The sequence below is a fragment of the Vanacampus margaritifer genome, chromosome 16, assembly GCF_051991255.1.
Source record: "Vanacampus margaritifer isolate UIUO_Vmar chromosome 16, RoL_Vmar_1.0, whole genome shotgun sequence".
Lineage (NCBI taxonomy): Eukaryota > Metazoa > Chordata > Actinopteri > Syngnathiformes > Syngnathidae > Vanacampus > Vanacampus margaritifer.
Window position 1 is genome coordinate 2118907 of NC_135447.1, and position 17771 is coordinate 2136677.

Sequence of the window (17771 nt, forward strand, 5' to 3'; positions counted from 1 at the left end):
GTTAGACTAAAACGTAGGCAGTTTTTGTTGACTAAAATTAGACAAATAAAATTATGTTTTCTTAAACTAAAATAAAGGCTAAAATGCTAGATATATAATCAACCTAAAAATAGACTAAATAAAAATGTGATGATGTTGACTAACTATGATAAAAAGTAACAGGTGTGATTGAAACCGGACAAAATTTTAAAATGGCGGATAAAATTAACACTAGTGTGACGTTATCCTCGTTATCACCCCAGAGTTCACCATCATTGTTGTTTTAGTCGACATCAGCTGCCTACGAGAGATTCGTGAGCAGCACAAGTCAGCAACCGGTGCTTTTATCTTGTCAGTCATCCGCATGGGTACATTGCGTGCCTCGCTCCGGACAGGCCAGAATATGTTTGGCTTGTGCTGTGCGCTTTCCTCCTGCTTTGGCTCCAGTCTTGTGGATCTTAACTTTCTGAATAACATGTGCAACTGCAGTCACAGGAACATCAAGCTACTTGGAGATTGTCTTACAAGCTTTGTCGAGAGTTTTCTTTCTTATCACGTGAGACAACTTCCTGTGCGCGCCAGTGTTACCAACATTTTTTTTTTTCCTGTGCAGACTCGCTTCAGATGAAACTGGGCGAATTCCTGCCACGCGTCCTGGACTGTTCGGCCGAGACGGTGGTCCTCAAAGACCCCCCCAAGGTCCACGTGAACCAGGCGCACGACCTGTGCAGCCGCCTGGCCGCCGTCATGGAGTCCATCCACAACACCACGGTGGTCGCCGTCAAGTAACGTCGCTAAACTGAATTTTAATCCTCGCAAGATGGCTGACGGGACTGCCATGTTGATTCTTGTGTGTCACTTCCTGTACATGTGTGTCACTAGCCGCGTACGCATTAGCAGGTTCAATTTAGCAAGCAGCCATTTTGACACAGAATAGTACAAAGGAGGTGTGAATAATGAAGACTTGATCGATTGTCTAAAATGGATTGTTGCTTCATCGTGTCTCAAGACACTTAATCACTTGTTCATTTTCCTGATTAAGCAATGTAGTTAAGCACAAAGTTGTTCCTAGTTGTAAGAACTGCAGGAAGTGACACACGAGTGGGATTAAATGCGTGCACGACAACAACACATTTGTACTCGGACAAATAATGCTGGTTTGCATTTGCTTGTTTTTCTAAAAATGTATTTTGTATTTTTACTTTATAACAGACTTTGGTACGTTGCATTATGTAGTTGAAACTCAGAAAGTCAGCGAAGCTACTATTAGAGGAAAGTGCAATAGAGTAATTAGTAAGAGGCTCTTCCCGAAACCTTTTTGGGGTTACATTGATCCTTATGGAGCAAACACTGGGCCTTGTCACTGTATGTAAAAAGCAAAATGTGTGGTGGGGCACATCTATGACATGAAAGCTTCCCCATTTGAGTAAAGAAATCTGCTCAAATGAGATTTTGAAGTCCAAGAACAATGAATTTCTATCGTTTGCCACCAATATCACCTGTTGGCTCATAATAAATGTTTAAAAATGTTGTTTTCTTGTCTTCGAAAATTTCACACCATTCTCTATACATACTGACAGACACGGCAGATATAAAAAGATCTACACACCCCTGTTCAAATACCAAGTTTGTGTGTGCGTGTTTGTTGTGGGGGTAGTAGAATCCAAACAGAAAAATAATTTGCGGGTAAGTAAAAAAACAACAACAGATAATGCGCACATCCTCTTGTAATTAGTGGTGTGGCTGTTGAGAATTAACCACACCTTTTAAAGTGCCTTAAATTGTTTGTAGACATATTTTGAGTGGTTGGTTGAGTAATTTTTCAGTGCATGCATGATGGCTGGGATGTTGGCAGCTGTCCAACATGCTGTTCATCATTGGAGCAATGCAGAGGGGGGATTTTGGTCTCCCACAAAAACATCCAAAGCCATAAATAGAGATGCTTCCTACTTGTAAATAACAGATAGAAGCATCACAGTAGCTACAATTCTGCAACACTCACTAGCTAAGCAGTAAAGTGCTGTGAATAATTCCCATATACAGGTAACCTATAGTACTGTAGATGATACCGTCAGGATCCAACTTGTATGAAACTGAGATGACAGCTCAGTGTGAACGAAAGATGAGCCACTGATTTTACAATATAATTTTAATCCAAAATCATTGTATTTGGCTAAATGCCCAAATATGAGCAAAACCACAAAGTCTTTAAGAACAAGTATTCAGAGGAAGTAATTGTGAAAGTATTTTTTTTGTCACTGCCCTGTAGTTAAATCTCCTTAAAAAAAAAAAGTGGTTCTGTCGTAAATGATCCGTCTTTTCAGTCCATGACTACAGCAGCTGCGCTTTTATTTTGAAGGCACGCCTAGCCGGAAATGTCGCTGAGACTACGCTATATTAGCGACGAACGATGAAAGCTAAAACGCGGCACACAAATTAAGTCTTTACGTGTGAGTACATTTGAAATACTATTTAACTGTCTACAAAATAGTCACATTGAAAGTTAAATAAAACTTGATGCCGACTGGACTCGGACTACGTGTCGTGGCGGAAGTAGAAAACACGGCAAGCAACTGTAAATGAAACCTGTTCCCGCTGCGTTTCTAAACGAAGAGGAGTGTTTTGGGAGTGTACAGCGTGGACGCGTCTCGATATTCTACTGTCTTGTCACCCACTTGGACGCGCAGGTGAGTCCACTAAAATCACATGTCACCGTCTACCATTCGGGGAAATTCGATTAAGTCGCTAGCTAAATAACTTGGCTAGCTAACAAAGTCTTGGAGATTCGTCTCAACTTTTGCTTGTGTTTTTTTTTAAGCTAAACCAAAAACTCAGAATCTGTTCAAATGCAACGTTTTCGCGTCGAAACGTGTCACAACATGTTTGAAATTCTTCTGAGTAAAAGAGTCTGACGTTAGCTAAAGTGTGTAAACGGATCCCACTTTTGATTTAGCAGAGTTTAAAATATCCGCTCGCATGCCGGGCTGCTGACAAAATGTAGTCAACGGACGGCGAAAAACCTCAACAAATGGGATATTCTTCGGTGAAGAATCATCATCAGCATCATAATACGTGCCACTGGCTGTCGGTGATTTCATTCAATAGCTAATGAATTGTTATTTAATGCAGCCAGTGAGGACGCTGTTAGCATTCTTGACGTGGGTTATTTTTTTTTAACTTGAACATTCAGGTTTGTTCAGCTGGTTTACATGCCACTGTAATGGCGAGTTTGCTCCTTTGTTCGACACATTCTTACAAATGTGTCGTATTATTAAAACGTTTTTCTCATAGGAATGGAAATACGCGCTGTCCTCTATTTACGACGCCGTAACCCGAATTTCTGCTGAGTCTACGAAAACTACTCTGACGTAATGGTGAAGTCATAATTACAGTAAATATTTGTATGAAAAACACAAATTACTATGCCTTAAATATTAATAAGTCGCTGCTGACGTACAAATTCTTCTGTATAAATACATTTGTTTGCATTTAAGCTTATCTCAAGTACTGTTTGTTTTTAAACATGTTTGGTCACGTTTGTTATTTGACATTTCTTTTCTAAACATTCAAATGAAATCATTATTTAAGTAGTTTTAAAAATATATATTTTCCAACATCTAAGTGCAGTGTTAATGTTTAAATTGTGCATAATGTTACAGTGGATTAAAATAAGGTTAAATATATATCATGATGAGCACAGTATTTTTCTTTGGTTGGAATTAAAAGTTTGAGAGCAACCTTTATATGGACCTTAGTTTTACAGTAAAAGGTCCCGATAGTAGAACCCACAAGTTAACTTAAATAATATTAAAAGTACTTGGATATGGCGTTAATGTTTTCCAATGTTCTTCTGTTGAAGGGTATCCCAATCAGGCAGTATGAGCAGAGAGCTCAACGTGCCCACGGGCTCGCCGGCCCCGGGCATGTCAGAGCGGGCCCCGGATGGCGGCGTCGGCGGGGGCGGGGGCGGCGGCATGGACTACAGGGACTGGGTGCGGCGTAGCTACCTGGAACTGGTCAGCTCCAACCACCATTCGGTGCAGGCCCTCTCCTGGAGGAAGCTCTACCTGAGCAGGGCCAAGCTGAAGGCCTCCAGCAGGACCTCGGCGCTGCTCTCCGGCTTCGCAATGGTCAGTTTCCTTCGATTTTATTTCAGATATCCCCAAACGAGACTTTGTAACGAGATAAAGCCCCCCCCCCGCATATTTTGCATTTGCAACGTTGCCTGCTATTTATTGCGTTTCGCTATTTGTGTTTTGGCTGGATCCCTAAAACTTGGCAAAAACTGTCTACTAAATTCTTAATTTGGAATATAATTAAATGACATAATTTGATCCCTACTGTCTAATGTTCACCGTCATGTTATCATGTGCGGTAACAAGAAGAAAAAAAAAAAGTGCTGAACAAGTGTGCCTTCTAAATAGCCTGCAAACACATTTCAACTCCATTTATAACTTGAAATACTTGAATCTTTAAAAACAAAACAAAAAACGGTGTGGTAAGCTTGAGCAAAAATGTGGCGGTGTCACAGTATTACAATTAAAGCTCTGAAATGACCTTTTTAAAATGTGTATATATTTGGGTAAATAAAAACAGCATTTTTTTTATTTCCAATTGAACACAATTTTAGTTTTAAATAGAATATTTGGCGCAGAAGAAATGTGCAAATAAATAAGTGTTAACAATATTCTTGTGTTTTAATTCTTCTTAGTAAGTCACAATTAGTGCTGTCACTATCGAATATTTTTAGAATAGATTAATCAATTATTCAATCGACTAATCGGATTCATTTGAATTTTGCATTGAAATGTATTACAAAAACATGTTTTCCCCGATTACTGTTTATTAACCAGTGATTGGTGTTTATTTCGTGCTTCTGATTTGTATAGTGTGGGGGGGGCAGGTGTTTGCAAATTTCTCATTTTGATTGAACACAGAAGATAATCAGTCTTCTTTCATGAATGATACAGAAATCAATAAAAAAAATACTGTTGATATGCTGAAAATCTGAGGATTTAGACAATTTTAAATTAAAAAATAGTCGCTTAATTTGATAATCGATTACTTGTTGATTAATCAATTACTTTTGACAGCTCTAGTCACAATGTCCTATCACTAGTGAGCTTCTTTTGTTTTTTAGAACAGTCTCAGGCCTGTGGGCACTGGTACCTGCTGGCACCATTTTGTTTTTGCTTTTCAGGTCAATGCACATTAAAAGGGGGTACTTGTGACTCATGGAGCCATTTTCAGCTGTAAATTTGGTCCAGAATTAATTTGATAACTTCATTATTTACATGCACAATTAATACCTTTTAAAAAGTCATTTTTCCACTTGCCGTCGACTGAAGATGACGTCACCTGTGCTGAGGGAATAGGTAGCGACCAATCATGCCTCAACTGTTTGATGGGTTTGGTCAGCAAACTGAGCCATGATTGGGCATTACCGACTTCCTCAGCGCAGGTGGTGACATCTTCAGTCGACGGCAAGTGTAAAAATTACTTTTTAAAGCTATTAATTGTGCATGAAAATAATGAAGTTATCAAATTAATTCTGGACGAAATATGAACTTTTTAATGCTGAAAATGGCTCGGTGAGTCAAGTATCCCTTTAATCCCAGCAAAAAAGCACCCCACGTTTGCTGTGGCGCCTTCGTCTTGCTCCCTCCCTCCTCCATGCGTAACTGCTCACCCCTCCCCTCAGCGCGCGGGGGGGGGGGGGGGCAATTAACTAGAAAGAGGTGGCTTGTTTACTCAATTCTGCAAGCAGCCAATCGAATTGTGCCCCCAAAAAGAAAAGCCCTTCAAAAGTTTGACTTTGTGTGTTGCGGTGCGAGGTGGCCATGGTGGAGGTGGAGCTGGAGATGCAGTACAATTACCCGCGCGCGCTGCTGGTGGCGTTCAGCGTGTGCACCACCGTGCTGGTGGCCGTGCACCTGTTTGCGCTGCTCATCAGCACGTGCATCCTGCCCAACGTGGAGGCGGTCAGCAACATCCACAACCTCAACTCGGTCAGCGAGTCGCCGCACGAGCGCATGCATCACTACATCGAGCTGGCGTGGGGCTTCTCCACCGCGCTGGGCATCATGCTCTTCCTGGCCGAGGTGGTGCTCCTCTGCTGGATCAAGTTCCTGCCCGTCGACTCGGGAGGCGCCGGCGCCGCTGCTGCCGCCACGCCGGCCACGCAGGACAGCGGCTGGCTGGCGGCGCTGGCGGCCACCATCATCATGGTGCCCGTGGGCGTCATCTTCATGGTGTTCACCGTCCATTTCTACCGCTCGCTGGTACGCCACAAGACGGAGCGCCACCACCAGGAGATCGAGGAGCTGCACAAGATCAAAGTGCAGCTGGACGGCCACGAGAGGGCGCTGCAGGTGGTGTGACGGACGCGGGGCCCAATCGCAAACATCGCACACCAGCTTCCTTCTCACGTCACCCACTGCTATTTATTCCAAAACGCCAACTTACTGCCCGCTTCAGGCGGCCATTTTGTAGTGATGGCAAAATGAAGCTTCATGAAGCATTTGCGATACTTTTTGACTCCTCTAGATGGTGCTCTTGGTTTAAAAATAAAGGCAAGTGCAATATAAATTGAATACATTTGCATTGCATCTTTAAATCATGAGTGCCATCTTGAGGAGTCAAAAAGTATTGCAAGTGCTTCATGAAGCTTCATTTTCCCATCACTACCATTTTGTCAAGTGTCCTTTCTGTGCTAACGGCGTCCACATTTTTTTTTTTTAAGTGTCCGTTTGCACTATAGCCATTCGACTCTATACGCGTACTCTCTTCTCCACTATTTATTCTTCTTCAACATCAACTTACTGTAAGCTTTCGTGCCTCCGGCATTCATTTTGTGTCTTAAGCGTTCATTTTGCAGCTTGCGTTCAATACTCGTTTTCTGTCTTTGTCCTCACTCGATTCAGCAGACTGTCGACCGACCCGCCGTCTTACGGGAAACTTTTTCTACCAGTACATGGACCTTAATTAAGCTAGATATCAAATGAATGTTTTGGCGTCCATTTTGTCTGCGCCGTGAGTCATGTTGAATGTTTTTACAGAAAAAAAAAAAAAAGGGCTACAATGTGCCATGTTGTTGTTGCCACGGTTTCACATGAACGCAAAAGCCTCACCCATGCAGTCCGCTCTGCCTTTCGTTGCCGTCCAATGAAAAGCACGCGTCTCCGTTTGTGATTTCAACTCTTGTGCCGCGTTTAATACGTTTGGTATTTCAGCCATTGTCTGCTAGAAATCTGGGCTCAAGTCTGAATCGGGATAAACGAGTCCATTGACCAGCACATATTAAATGTCTTCTGATGCACCATCTTAAAAAAAAAAAAAAAAATCTTTGTATTCATTTTCTTTTCATAAGAAATGTAAACGGGTTCCCGAAACTCACCGACAGTGGGTTAGTCAACATCAAAAATGTTTTTGTTTTTTTTCATGTTTCAGATAAAAATTAATGTGATAGGGAAAAAAACCTGATGTGCTTTTCAGTGGACGGCGTGTTTTGTTGTTTGCACTCACAGGTCACGTCATTTGGAACACTGCCTTCACTAAGATGAATAAGCCCCGACATGGAGACGCTTGTTTGTTGTTTTCGTTACAAAGAAACCAAAGATGGGTTCTCCCCACCCTGCCCCTCGTGGTTGGGGGTTAAAAACAAACAAAGTAAATTGTCATACTACGGTTCTTCCTTTTTTTTGGGGGGAAGCCACAAACAGTTACGTAAACTTCATTCAGGTTCAAAGAGACTGGCAACACCTATTTCCAAATGTTATGTTTTTTATTTGCATTATCGATCTTGTTGCTCTCCAATGAAAAGCATCCATCGCAAAATTGTGATGAAAAAAGTAACTAACAAAAAAAATAGTGTTCATTGGATAGCGATGTTAAATTGCATGGTAATGTCTTATTTAAATTAATTTACTAATATCTTGTGATTGCTTCTTTTGATGTCACAGGAAAGTTCATTACTGATACCTAGTGGTCCAGCTTCTTTTTTTTTTTTTTTTTTATAATCCTCTTGAGGGCGTGTGTTAAAACGAACCTGGCGATTAATTGAGGTATGTTGTCACGTTTGTTACATTTCCGCATAAAGTTACCTCCACTTGATAACATGTCCCAATTATTTCAAAATGGTTGCCGAGCTGTCTGGGTCAATCAATAGATCTGAGCTGGAATTGGTTGGATTATGCTGCTGTTCCTAGTAACGTGACCTGTTGCGCGTGTTAAAATGTTACGGTTTTTTTTTTCCTGTATTTTTGCATGTAACTGCTACCCAAGCCTAATGTGTTATTCGTCATGTGATGTCTACACTGAAAGTCTTAAGCCAAATTTGGTCATTTACACTACCCCCCCCCCCCCCCCAAGTCTTAATGTATTATTATCAACAGTAAAGGCTGATCAAGACTGTTTTGAACCCGTTTATAAAACCCGGCAACCTTGAACGAAACGTGATGTGAAATCGAATTAACATTCGCTTGTGTTGCAAACGTTCATTCCTGTGTGGGATGCGCACGTTTCGCTTAATCAGCAAATCAGAGCAAAGTTAGTCGGCCAGTGGACGAACAACGAACACGCTCTTGTGCGAAGTTGTACGAAAAGTCAGCTAGCCATTTTTTGAGGTTTTGAAATGCACCTTTGACTTCTGAACGTGTCACTGTGATCAACACTGTCCTGTTTACAATCGCTCGATTGCAAAAAGGGTCAACGTGATTTTATGTCATAAAAATGAAACCCGAGACCTCCCTCCAGCGTCTGAATGTCATTTGTCATTTTACGGACTTTTGTTTGTAATATCACATTCCATGTTCATGTCTCCTTTTCAACATGTTCCACTTCTTTCGTTTGACGTGCTTTGAATTAAATGGCCGCCGCCTCCTCTTTTTGTGGCGCACCTTTTGTTCTCGCGCGCGACTACAAACGTGGCTCGCGTTTCGTATTGACTTTGTTTTCCGCCTCAAGGCAACACGCTGAATGTCTCCTATGCTAATATTGAGCGCAAACGGCTTAATTAAACATCAGTTGTTTTTTTGAGCGAAGTCATTTAACATACAGTCACCTCCAAAAATATTGACACAAGTTTCTAATTCCTGAGTTTGAGTTTCGGAGCAAAAGATGAGTGAGGTTTAAAAACGGCGTAAATGAACGCACTTCAAAATGTTTGTTTCAGTCAGCTGGTGTTTCTTCTTTCAACCAGCAGATGGCGCACTCGCTTTCAGCGTCTCAATTATTCACAGGCACGCTTAACTACTTTACACGCAAGATCGTGTTAGTAAGCATAAAAATTGTCTTCCGCCAGCGCCGTCACTTAAAACAATATAGATACGCCCACTTTGCTGCAAAATTAGCCAAAAGCCTCAACTGAATGTCAAAGATTTCCCACCAGAACTCATCAAAATCCATCTTTCACTTTCATTGGAAGTTAAACGTCACTAAGGCGAATCGTTAGCCAAAAATAATCATGTTTATGCAAATGCAGCATTTGGCTTGTTCATGGCAAAATTGGGGATTAAGGACAATGAATAAAGCAAAAATTTGAATTTTTTCCCCCCAAAATGAACATGAACAGACATTTAACTGATGACTATTGGAAAACAAATAATCATATTTGTATGCACCAGAAAAGCATTTAGCTGTTTTATTTGGGGCAAAATTATGGAAGGCATGCAATGTTATTTGCCCCTATAAAAAATGTTGCATTTGCGGATGCATTAACTTGGCGATAAATGCATGAAAAATTTAGAGATACACAAAATCTGATTTTATGTGTGACATTCAACTTAGGGCCACTAATAAACATCTATTTTTAGAGGGGGAGCAATATTCCAAGAAGAAAAAAAAGATCGCAAAATGCAGCTTTATAAAGTCTGGAAAAAAGTCCCCCGCAAGAAAAAAAAAACTTATACGTGGTCCTAATAGGCCGTCATAGGGACACATGCACAAAAATCATTTCAGAATTTATTTTTTTTTAGCTGATGCACATGAAAAAAAAATGTGGATACATGCACTTTTGTTGGACAGCAACATAGTGAGACGTCGCTCAGAAGCAACTGGTGTCGATGCTGACGCATTCTTGTACGACAAAAATCTTGATCCTTAAAACAAAACCAAAAATGACAAGACAAAAATACTGTGGTGTGCTATGCTAATGTAGCAACAAAAAAAAAAAAGTCAAAGTACAGTACGGAAAGCGACCAAAGGCAATGAACAACAAAGTGAGGAACATCGCGGTTGAAGAGGCCAAAAGAGGAAACCCTCTAAAAAAAGTAAAATCAACGCATCAAAAAAATGAGTTATTCTTTTATGGCACCTGTTGATCCTTCATCTTTCTTTCTTTCTTTCTTTCCTGGAGTGTCTTCATTTCCAGTAACTTTTTTTTTTTGCCGTCATGCACAGTTTTTCCCAATAAACTAATCTAAAAAAACAGGCTACACAAAAAACCAAAGCACGAGTCAAGTCCAACTTGAGAGCTAACATAGCTTATAATCAGTCTAAGGCAAAAACAAACAAAAAAAAGAGAGAAAGTGGCTAAAAATGAAGAAAAGAAGAGGAGGAGGAGTCACACCCGGAAGCTTTCGCCCTTGCCATCGATGTGGCGCAGACGCAGGTAGACGTCGGTGCCGATGCCCTGCATGGACTGGATGGACAGCGAGCCGCCCAGGTACTCGGCGTACGCCCGCGACGTCGGCAGACCGAAACCAAACCTGAAAACGCACGCAATCATCTGCTTTGTGCCTTCTTGCAGAGAAGGCGGGGCCAAGGGCCGCCTACCCGTGCATGGGTCCCGATTGGTTTCCGCTGTTGGTGATGTTGTTGAACAGGTTGTTCATGCGCGGGTCCTGCGCGCTCTCCTCGGCCGTGCTGAAGTGGTAATCCATCACCTTGTCGAGGATCCCGTGCGGGATGCCGCCGCCGCGGTCCGAAATCCTGCGTACAGGAAATTATTATTTTTTTTTTCCTCTCTTGTAGATGAAAGGGGTGAGCGGAAGGCGGTCCTGCGTGGCGAGAGGTGACCCACCTGATGACAAAGTCAGTGTCATTGTTGGCGATGGTGACCACCACGTCGGGGACGTTGTATGGCGTGTCCAGGTGGCTCTCCATGGTAGCCCTGACCGCACACACACACACACACACACACACACACACACACACACACACACACACACGCACACACACACACACACACACACACACACACACACACACACTTTTTTTAACACTCATTGGGTATCATTTGACCATTACAAATAAAACCAAATAAGTAATTCAAAAATGAAATACAAAATAATAATATGAATGTAAATAAAAACAAAAATATATACATAAATAAAAGTTTACTCTTAAATAAAAACTGTCCTATTTTAACTAGGATAAAGAATATATATTGTATTGTTACTATTGATGGTAGTTTAAAAAAAAAAACGCCTTACTATATACATGGTCGTAAAAAAAAACACTTTACTATACATGGTTGTAAAAAAGAAAAAAAAAAAAAAAGCCTTACTATATATACATGGTCGTTTAAAAAAAACAACATTTAACTCCCCCTTACTATACATGGTCTAATGAATAATAATTAAAAATAAAAATAAAAAAAACGCCTGGTCATTTAAAATAAAAATAAAAACTCCTAATAGTCATAAAAAAAAGGCCTTACTCATTAAAAAAAAAGGCCTTACTAAAAAAAAATTGTTTTTTTTTTATTTTTATACATGGTAGTTTTAACAAAAAAAAGCCTTACTATATACATGGTCATTAAAAAAAACGCTTTATAGTCATAGTCGACCTATAATCATTATGTAGTCAATGTCTCTGCGGGGGGGGGGGGGGGGGGCAATATACCCCGTAATGCAAAGGTCAAACTTGTTTATCATGCTAACTGACTTATTTTGACACAGCCCCGTCCTATATTGAAACGCTGTCATGAGGTTACGTTACTTTCGTTTACTAGCATCGTAGCGGCAAGCTAATGCAGTCATTTCATGAATATGACTCCGGATCCAGGGTGGAAAAAGTCCAAGCACAAAGACGAAATCCCCCCCCCCCCCCCTTTATTAAACTTCATAGTTTTCAAGAAGGTGCATTTTAAAACTAAACAGTTGGAGTGGACGCCAACTATCTGGCTCGTTAATGTGATTTGAAACACGCAATTCGACATCTGTTATTAGAGTGTTTGTTTACTAGGAAAATGTATGAATATTAATCTACTGACCTCGCAAAAAAAATGAGCGCTGCAAATCCGCGAATACTTTACTTTACGCCTGGTCATTAAAAAAAAAAGCCTTATATAAAAATAAAAATAAGCGCCTTATTATACATGGTTGTTTAATAATAATAATAAAAAAAAACTCTTTACTATACATGGTGGTCAATTTGCTCATCGGCAGAAGGAAAACATCTGGAGTTGTTTTAACTTCATTGGTTACCAAAAAAACAAACAAGACTGCTTGCATCATTCAAACGAGCCGGCAAATAAAAGTGGAATGGAACTTGCAAAGGCGTACCTCATGGCGTTCTTGAGCAGCTCGGGCAGGATGTAGTCAAGCGGCAGCGGGATGAACGGGAAGCGCGCCGCCACGTGGCCGTTGATGCGAACCCTGGGAGAGTTGCCGTACTGGTGCTCGCACAGACGCCTGCAACATGACGGACGCCGTTTGCTCTTCGTTAAACACGCCAAAGGGGCGGACCCGGGTCAAAGCGATACGCTGACACGAGCGATAACCCGCGCAAAGTTGATCTTTGGGTGGAAAACAAACACAATGATCTGCCAGGCTGTCCATCAAAAAACCAGCAGCCAATCAGAGCAACTCACCTGGCAAAGTCCACCCACTTTTCAATGATCTTCTTGGGGGACAAACGTCTGCAGATGATGCCCACAAAATCGGCCTGCGGGCACAACAGGGGAGGATTTTTTTTTTTTTTTTGAAAAATCTGGCGGACGGACAGAGCGCGGACGCACATTTTCTTCATGCAGGGCGAGATGGTGCGTGGCCAACATTCGGATTCCCAGACGAGAGCACAATGTGGTGTCCAGGAAACTTCGCAGGATGGTCTCGTCCTGGAATCACAACACACGAGGAAAAGATGACCACTGAACCATCAAAATGTCGGCGTTTGTCGCTCTCACTTGGACGTGCTTGCGACACTCGCGGAATCCCTGCGCCAACATGGTGACCACGTCCTTGTGGTCGTCCAGCAGCTGCTGCACCAGCTTGCAGAAGCCGGACTCCACGTCCTGGTCTTTGATCTGAAACGGACGTGCGGCGGCTCACGCAAATGATCGGCAAAAGACGGCAACTTGACAACTTTTTAGATTCATTCCTCATATTTCAAAAAATTTAAATGAAATTAATGTATTAATAAATACAAGACCGAAAAAATGATGACTAAGGACCAGCTATGGATGTCTGCATGTATCCCGTGGAGTGAGGGGGGAGTGGGCGGAGCTACAAGATTTCGCAGTATATGTCCAGTAGACTTGATTTGCCGTTTTCAAAACTTTATGTTGGTTAACAGAACTACGCGGGGATTGACCAGCAGTATCAATTTGTGGGGGGGGGGGGGGAGTGGGCACGGTGGATTATTAATTTGCTTATTTTATTTTTATTTTATTTTTTTTTATTATTAGCAGATATCTTCAGATATTTTTCTCTCTGGTGTAAACCTAAGCAAATATTTAAGGACAAAATAATATGAAATCAAATCTATATATTTTTTTTTGTTGTTTTTTTTGTTAATCGTCCAATTAATAAATTTTATTTTGCCAAATATCATGATCAACATCAGCCTCAAAAAAATCCTGCCTGACAACAACAATTTCTTTATTGCCTTTAAAATCCATCATTTGTTTATATGGTGTTGAAGGAGCCCGAGAATCCACAATATCACGCTTGTACAAACAAGAGCGGGACGGCAAAACAAACGGACACGCCCGCCCGTGTAAGGATATTTCACAACTACGAGCCCAAGCGGAAAACGTGTCGGATCCCAATGAGGAACGTGAACTTGACCTGACCCCCCCCCCCCCCCCCCCCCCCTCTGTGCTTTTACAGTCATGCATACATATGTGTGCGTGCGTGCGTGCGTGCGTGCGTGCGTGCTACTCACAGGAGAAAAGTCGCTGAGCATGTGGTAAGCTCTGATGTAGAGTTCGTGCTGCGAGAGGAGAAAGAAAGTTTTCAACACATTGTGTCACTCGCACGCTACGAAAGTTCGGGCGAGGTCACCCTGGAACAAATCATATCCAATAAGTAAGTCGCTTGTGGAGTGGACAACGTCGGTTTTGTTTTTGCGAGGCCGCTGAGGAGTGTTTGGAGGGAAGAAAGAATGTGGGGGAAAGGTCATCGGGGAAAAAAAAGAAAAGAGGCCACGCGTTGCTTGCGAGGGGGAAACTATTTGTCCTCACAAACCACATTTGATTGGTTTATTGTCCTCACACACGAATCATCAGCGACTCGGCGTGGAACGTGTGGAGGAAAAAAAAAACGAAAAAATTCAACATCTTTTGAGTTTGCTCGTCGGATAAACACGACACCAAACAACAAAACTTTGGTGACAAGCGTGAACAAGAAGTTGCATTTGATTTATTTCAGGAAATATCAATTGAACAATAATTCAAACAAATCTATATTTTTGTCCAAATCCAGCCTTTGCCGTTTGAAAATTGCATTTTTTTTTTTAAAGTATTCATTTGAATGATATTGGCGGAGTTAGTGACATGACATTAGTGTTATTGTTCAAAATTATTGTTTGCATATTTGCACTCAAAATCCTACAAACGAATGCCTCGAAGGTTTTCGCCCACTTTTGAGACCAATTTGGCTTTTACTTTGAAGGGCTGCGCAAAATTCAATTATTACTTACACTCGACAATTACAAAATTGGCATAATTAATTAATTAACTAAAATAAAAGATTATTAATGCTAATTTTGAGTTTTTAAATGTATGTATTTGTACCTTTTTTTATGACTAATTCAATGCATTTTATTTGGTCCAAAAGGAACTTAAAATAAATTGATTCATCTTATTCAAAAAATGTTTTGTACCCAAAAATTATGACCAAATGAATAATGATTGATATTTTATTTTATAGTTGACTAGCCCTAGCAGGTGTTAACAAATAGTTGGTGACTAAATACGAATATAATATCAATAAATACATACAACAAATACTATGTTGACACAAAAAAAAAAAAAAAAAAACAGACGCGTGCATGCGTGCGTTTGCGTTCCCTCACCACTTGCAGGATGGTTGGATTACATCCGACGATGAAGGGCAGGCTGCGGAAGCCCTTGATGCGGTGGGCGATGCGCACGGGGAGCTCCTTGTGCAGGTACTTGGCGCTGCTCTGGGAAATCAGACAAAACCGTTTTGAGAGGGAAGCGCCCCCCCCCCCCCCCCCCCAAATGCGTGCGCGTCGAACCAGCTGCAGTATTTACCAGGATGTGATGCCCGTCGGGCGACTTGCCGGCGTACAGCAAAGTGGCTAAGGTGAGTCGCACCGAGGCCTGCAAGACAAATCCAGTCAACATTTGAGCACGCGAGAGGATTTTCAACAACAAGAGGGGAAAAAATAAGCTGCACATGGAATTGATTTGAAGTTAAAAGCAATCACGTCTGTTATCTATTTTGCTCCAGCACGGAGACAAAAATGTGAGCACTGAGATGCTGCTGTTGATTTATGCACATCTGGAAGTTCTGGCTCCAGTGCAGCAAACATAAAAGTTGTTTTTCTTTTCCCTGTAGAACTCGCGTGCGTCGTCGAGCTGCTCCGGCACTCGACGATTGAACTAGCTTGCAACTTGTAAACAAGATGAATGTACACAAAATGCGGAAAGTTCAAGTCAGACTCTTTTTTTTTTTTTAAGTTAATCAAACGTTGCGGATTCTGAACATTCGATGTGAGGACTTTAAAACATCATTCGGTGAAACATTAAGCTTTACTTGAACATTGGCCATGTCTGCTGGTAAGTGCGGCAAAAAAACATGGTCAGGATGATAAACATTTCTTTGTTATATTCACAGATTTTTTTTGTTTTTTTTGTTGCCATCATTCATTGGAAAAACTTCACTTCACCGCTTTTTACTCGTGCCAAAGCAATAAAAGCATGACTTTGGTGCCATGGACATAAATAGTTATTAACTTACAATGATGTTTATGTGAATTGAGGAGCTTCACTTTGCTTACTAAAAGTTGTGCTTTGCCACCAAGGAATTACACTCACGTAAACTGGAGTTTCAGTTCACAAAAATAATGCTTTTCTGTCATTTCGTGGCATCTTGGTATCAAGGAACTGTGTTGATGTAAGTTGAGAAGTTTTATGTATACAAAAATGAGTGTTTTGCCACCATCTTGTGTCACCTATTTAATCACCCGACTCAACTTTATGCTGTTTTTGTGCCAAAACTGTGTGTGATATAAAAAGTCTTGATGTTGCAGTGAGTTGGAGAGTTTCATTTGGACAAAAACATTAGTTTTTGTCTTTTATTCAACTACTTTTGGGTCTTAGCTATCAAAAAAGGTAGAGTTCAGTCGAACAAGTTTTAACTAGAAAGTAGTCGTTTCACGGTTAAAGAGAGAGAAAACATGGTGAGCAAGTTGTTGTTTAGTGGGACAAAAGATGGAAATCGAAAACTCCTCGTGGGAAGAAGCAGAAAAACATCCTGCTGCGTTCAGGGCCCGAATGCTAAAATCCGCCACGCTGAATGTCACCCGTGTGTTCCATCCCCATGTGAGTGTCCGACTTTTTTGACCAAAAAAATACGAGTCGCCAAAGGGTCTTTAAATATAAAAATAGCCTAAAAAGCACATTTACCGAAAAAGTGTTATGTCGTTGAATGTGGGTGGCTAAGCGTGAGGTGTTAAAACGTTAGCCCCGCCGCCACCATTTCACAATAAATTGAAATATCGACGTCATTATTCACCAAAAGATGATAATCATTATTCGGTGATAACAGATTTGACAGGTGTAAATGATTGTTTAACGTGTTTTATTCAACAGTTATATCAACTTGTGTTAACTACACAGGAAGAAAAGGTCGTAAAAAATGACCGTCAGTGAACGCAGCTGACTCCTAGCTAGCCACTAGCTTTGCTACCGTGACTAGCTTGACAAAACACAAACACACATAACAACATCCTCACCTTCTCCGCAGAGACGTCAATGGCCGACTGGTTGTAAAACGACGTCACCGTCTTGGAGCGCTCTCGGGCCAGTTCGGAAAAGCCCTGCAGGGACGACGTGGACCTCATTCGCCGGCCGCCTGCCTTTGACATCAACGGTGAGGCTAGTGGTGCTGGTAGTTGTGGTGCCATTGTGGAAGCGGGCGCGACGAAGAGGCTGCCCAGCCTCGGCCTGGCCCGGCAGGCGGCACCGCTCAGCATCTCCGCGGCGAGTCCCGAGCGGCCGGTACGGGTAGTTCGGCCCAGCCAGCTACGAGGCCATCAGGGGGGTCGCGGCGGCTACCGTGCACAAAGGCACGTACGCGTCGGTTACTAACCCGACCACCGACCGAGGAGGTACAAGTGCAAGGACGGCAAGTACCAGACTCGAGTATGATTGCAAGAGGGGGGCAGGATTTACTAGGAGACAGCGCAGCCAATCAGCGGGCCAATCATGACGTTGAGGGCGGCGCTTGCGTCCCCACGCATGCCCACGCAAACAAAAAGGAAGACGAGGAGCTGGTAAACATTTCCCAGTACAGTATTTTCGACACTCAGCAGCAGATATTATAAACATTTCAATAAAAGGATTAAAAATATATATATACATATATATACAAATTAAA

The 17771-nt window shown here is 41.7% G+C and overlaps 3 protein-coding genes across 9 annotated transcripts in view; 2 read left to right on the top strand and 1 right to left on the bottom strand.

Moving 5' to 3' along the window:
* usp28 (ubiquitin specific peptidase 28) overlaps positions 1–1510 on the top strand; it is a 28151-nt gene extending 26641 nt beyond the window's left edge. For all 7 annotated transcript variants that reach the window (XM_077546710.1, XM_077546711.1, XM_077546712.1 and 4 more), the window contains one exon: positions 593–1510. In XM_077546710.1, coding sequence (XP_077402836.1) covers positions 593–768 — 176 coding nt within the window. In that variant the 3' untranslated portion in view covers positions 769–1510. The remainder of the gene's footprint in view (positions 1–592) is intronic.
* Positions 1511–2349: 839 nt separating this feature from the next.
* orai2 (ORAI calcium release-activated calcium modulator 2) lies at positions 2350–8864 on the top strand. The gene is made up of 3 exons (XM_077546258.1): positions 2350–2666; positions 3839–4109; positions 5814–8864. The coding sequence occupies exons 2-3, from the start codon at positions 3858–3860 to the stop codon at positions 6357–6359; spliced, it is 798 nt and encodes a 265-aa protein (XP_077402384.1). The 5' UTR covers positions 2350–2666; positions 3839–3857; the 3' UTR covers positions 6360–8864.
* A 1062-nt stretch (positions 8865–9926) lies between these two features.
* Positions 9927–17549, bottom strand: bckdk (branched chain ketoacid dehydrogenase kinase). The gene is made up of 11 exons (XM_077546257.1): positions 17128–17549; positions 15422–15490; positions 15220–15330; positions 14089–14136; positions 13109–13228; positions 12941–13039; positions 12794–12867; positions 12486–12614; positions 11000–11089; positions 10753–10908; positions 9927–10685 (listed from the first exon to the last, which is right to left on the bottom strand). The coding sequence occupies exons 1-11, from the start codon at positions 17365–17367 to the stop codon at positions 10541–10543; spliced, it is 1281 nt and encodes a 426-aa protein (XP_077402383.1). The 5' UTR covers positions 17368–17549; the 3' UTR covers positions 9927–10540.
* Between the last annotated feature and the right edge of the window lie 222 nt (positions 17550–17771).

Excerpts from the sequence above, each read along its gene's own strand:
- orai2 (XM_077546258.1), top strand. The coding sequence starts at position 3,858 with ATGAGCAGAGAGCTCAACGTGCCCACGGGCTCGCCGGCCCCGGGCATG. Across the intron at positions 4,110-5,813 it reads TGCTCTCCGGCTTCGCAATG|GTGGCCATGGTGGAGGTGGA; the intron begins GTCAGTTTCCTT and ends TTGCGGTGCGAG.
- bckdk (XM_077546257.1), bottom strand. The coding sequence starts at position 17,367 with ATGCTGAGCGGTGCCGCCTGCCGGGCCAGGCCGAGGCTGGGCAGCCTC. Across the intron at positions 15,331-15,421 it reads CCGACGGGCATCACATCCTG|AGCAGCGCCAAGTACCTGCA; the intron begins GTAAATACTGCA and ends CTGATTTCCCAG. Across the intron at positions 13,040-13,108 it reads AGTGTCGCAAGCACGTCCAA|GACGAGACCATCCTGCGAAG; the intron begins GTGAGAGCGACA and ends TTGTGATTCCAG.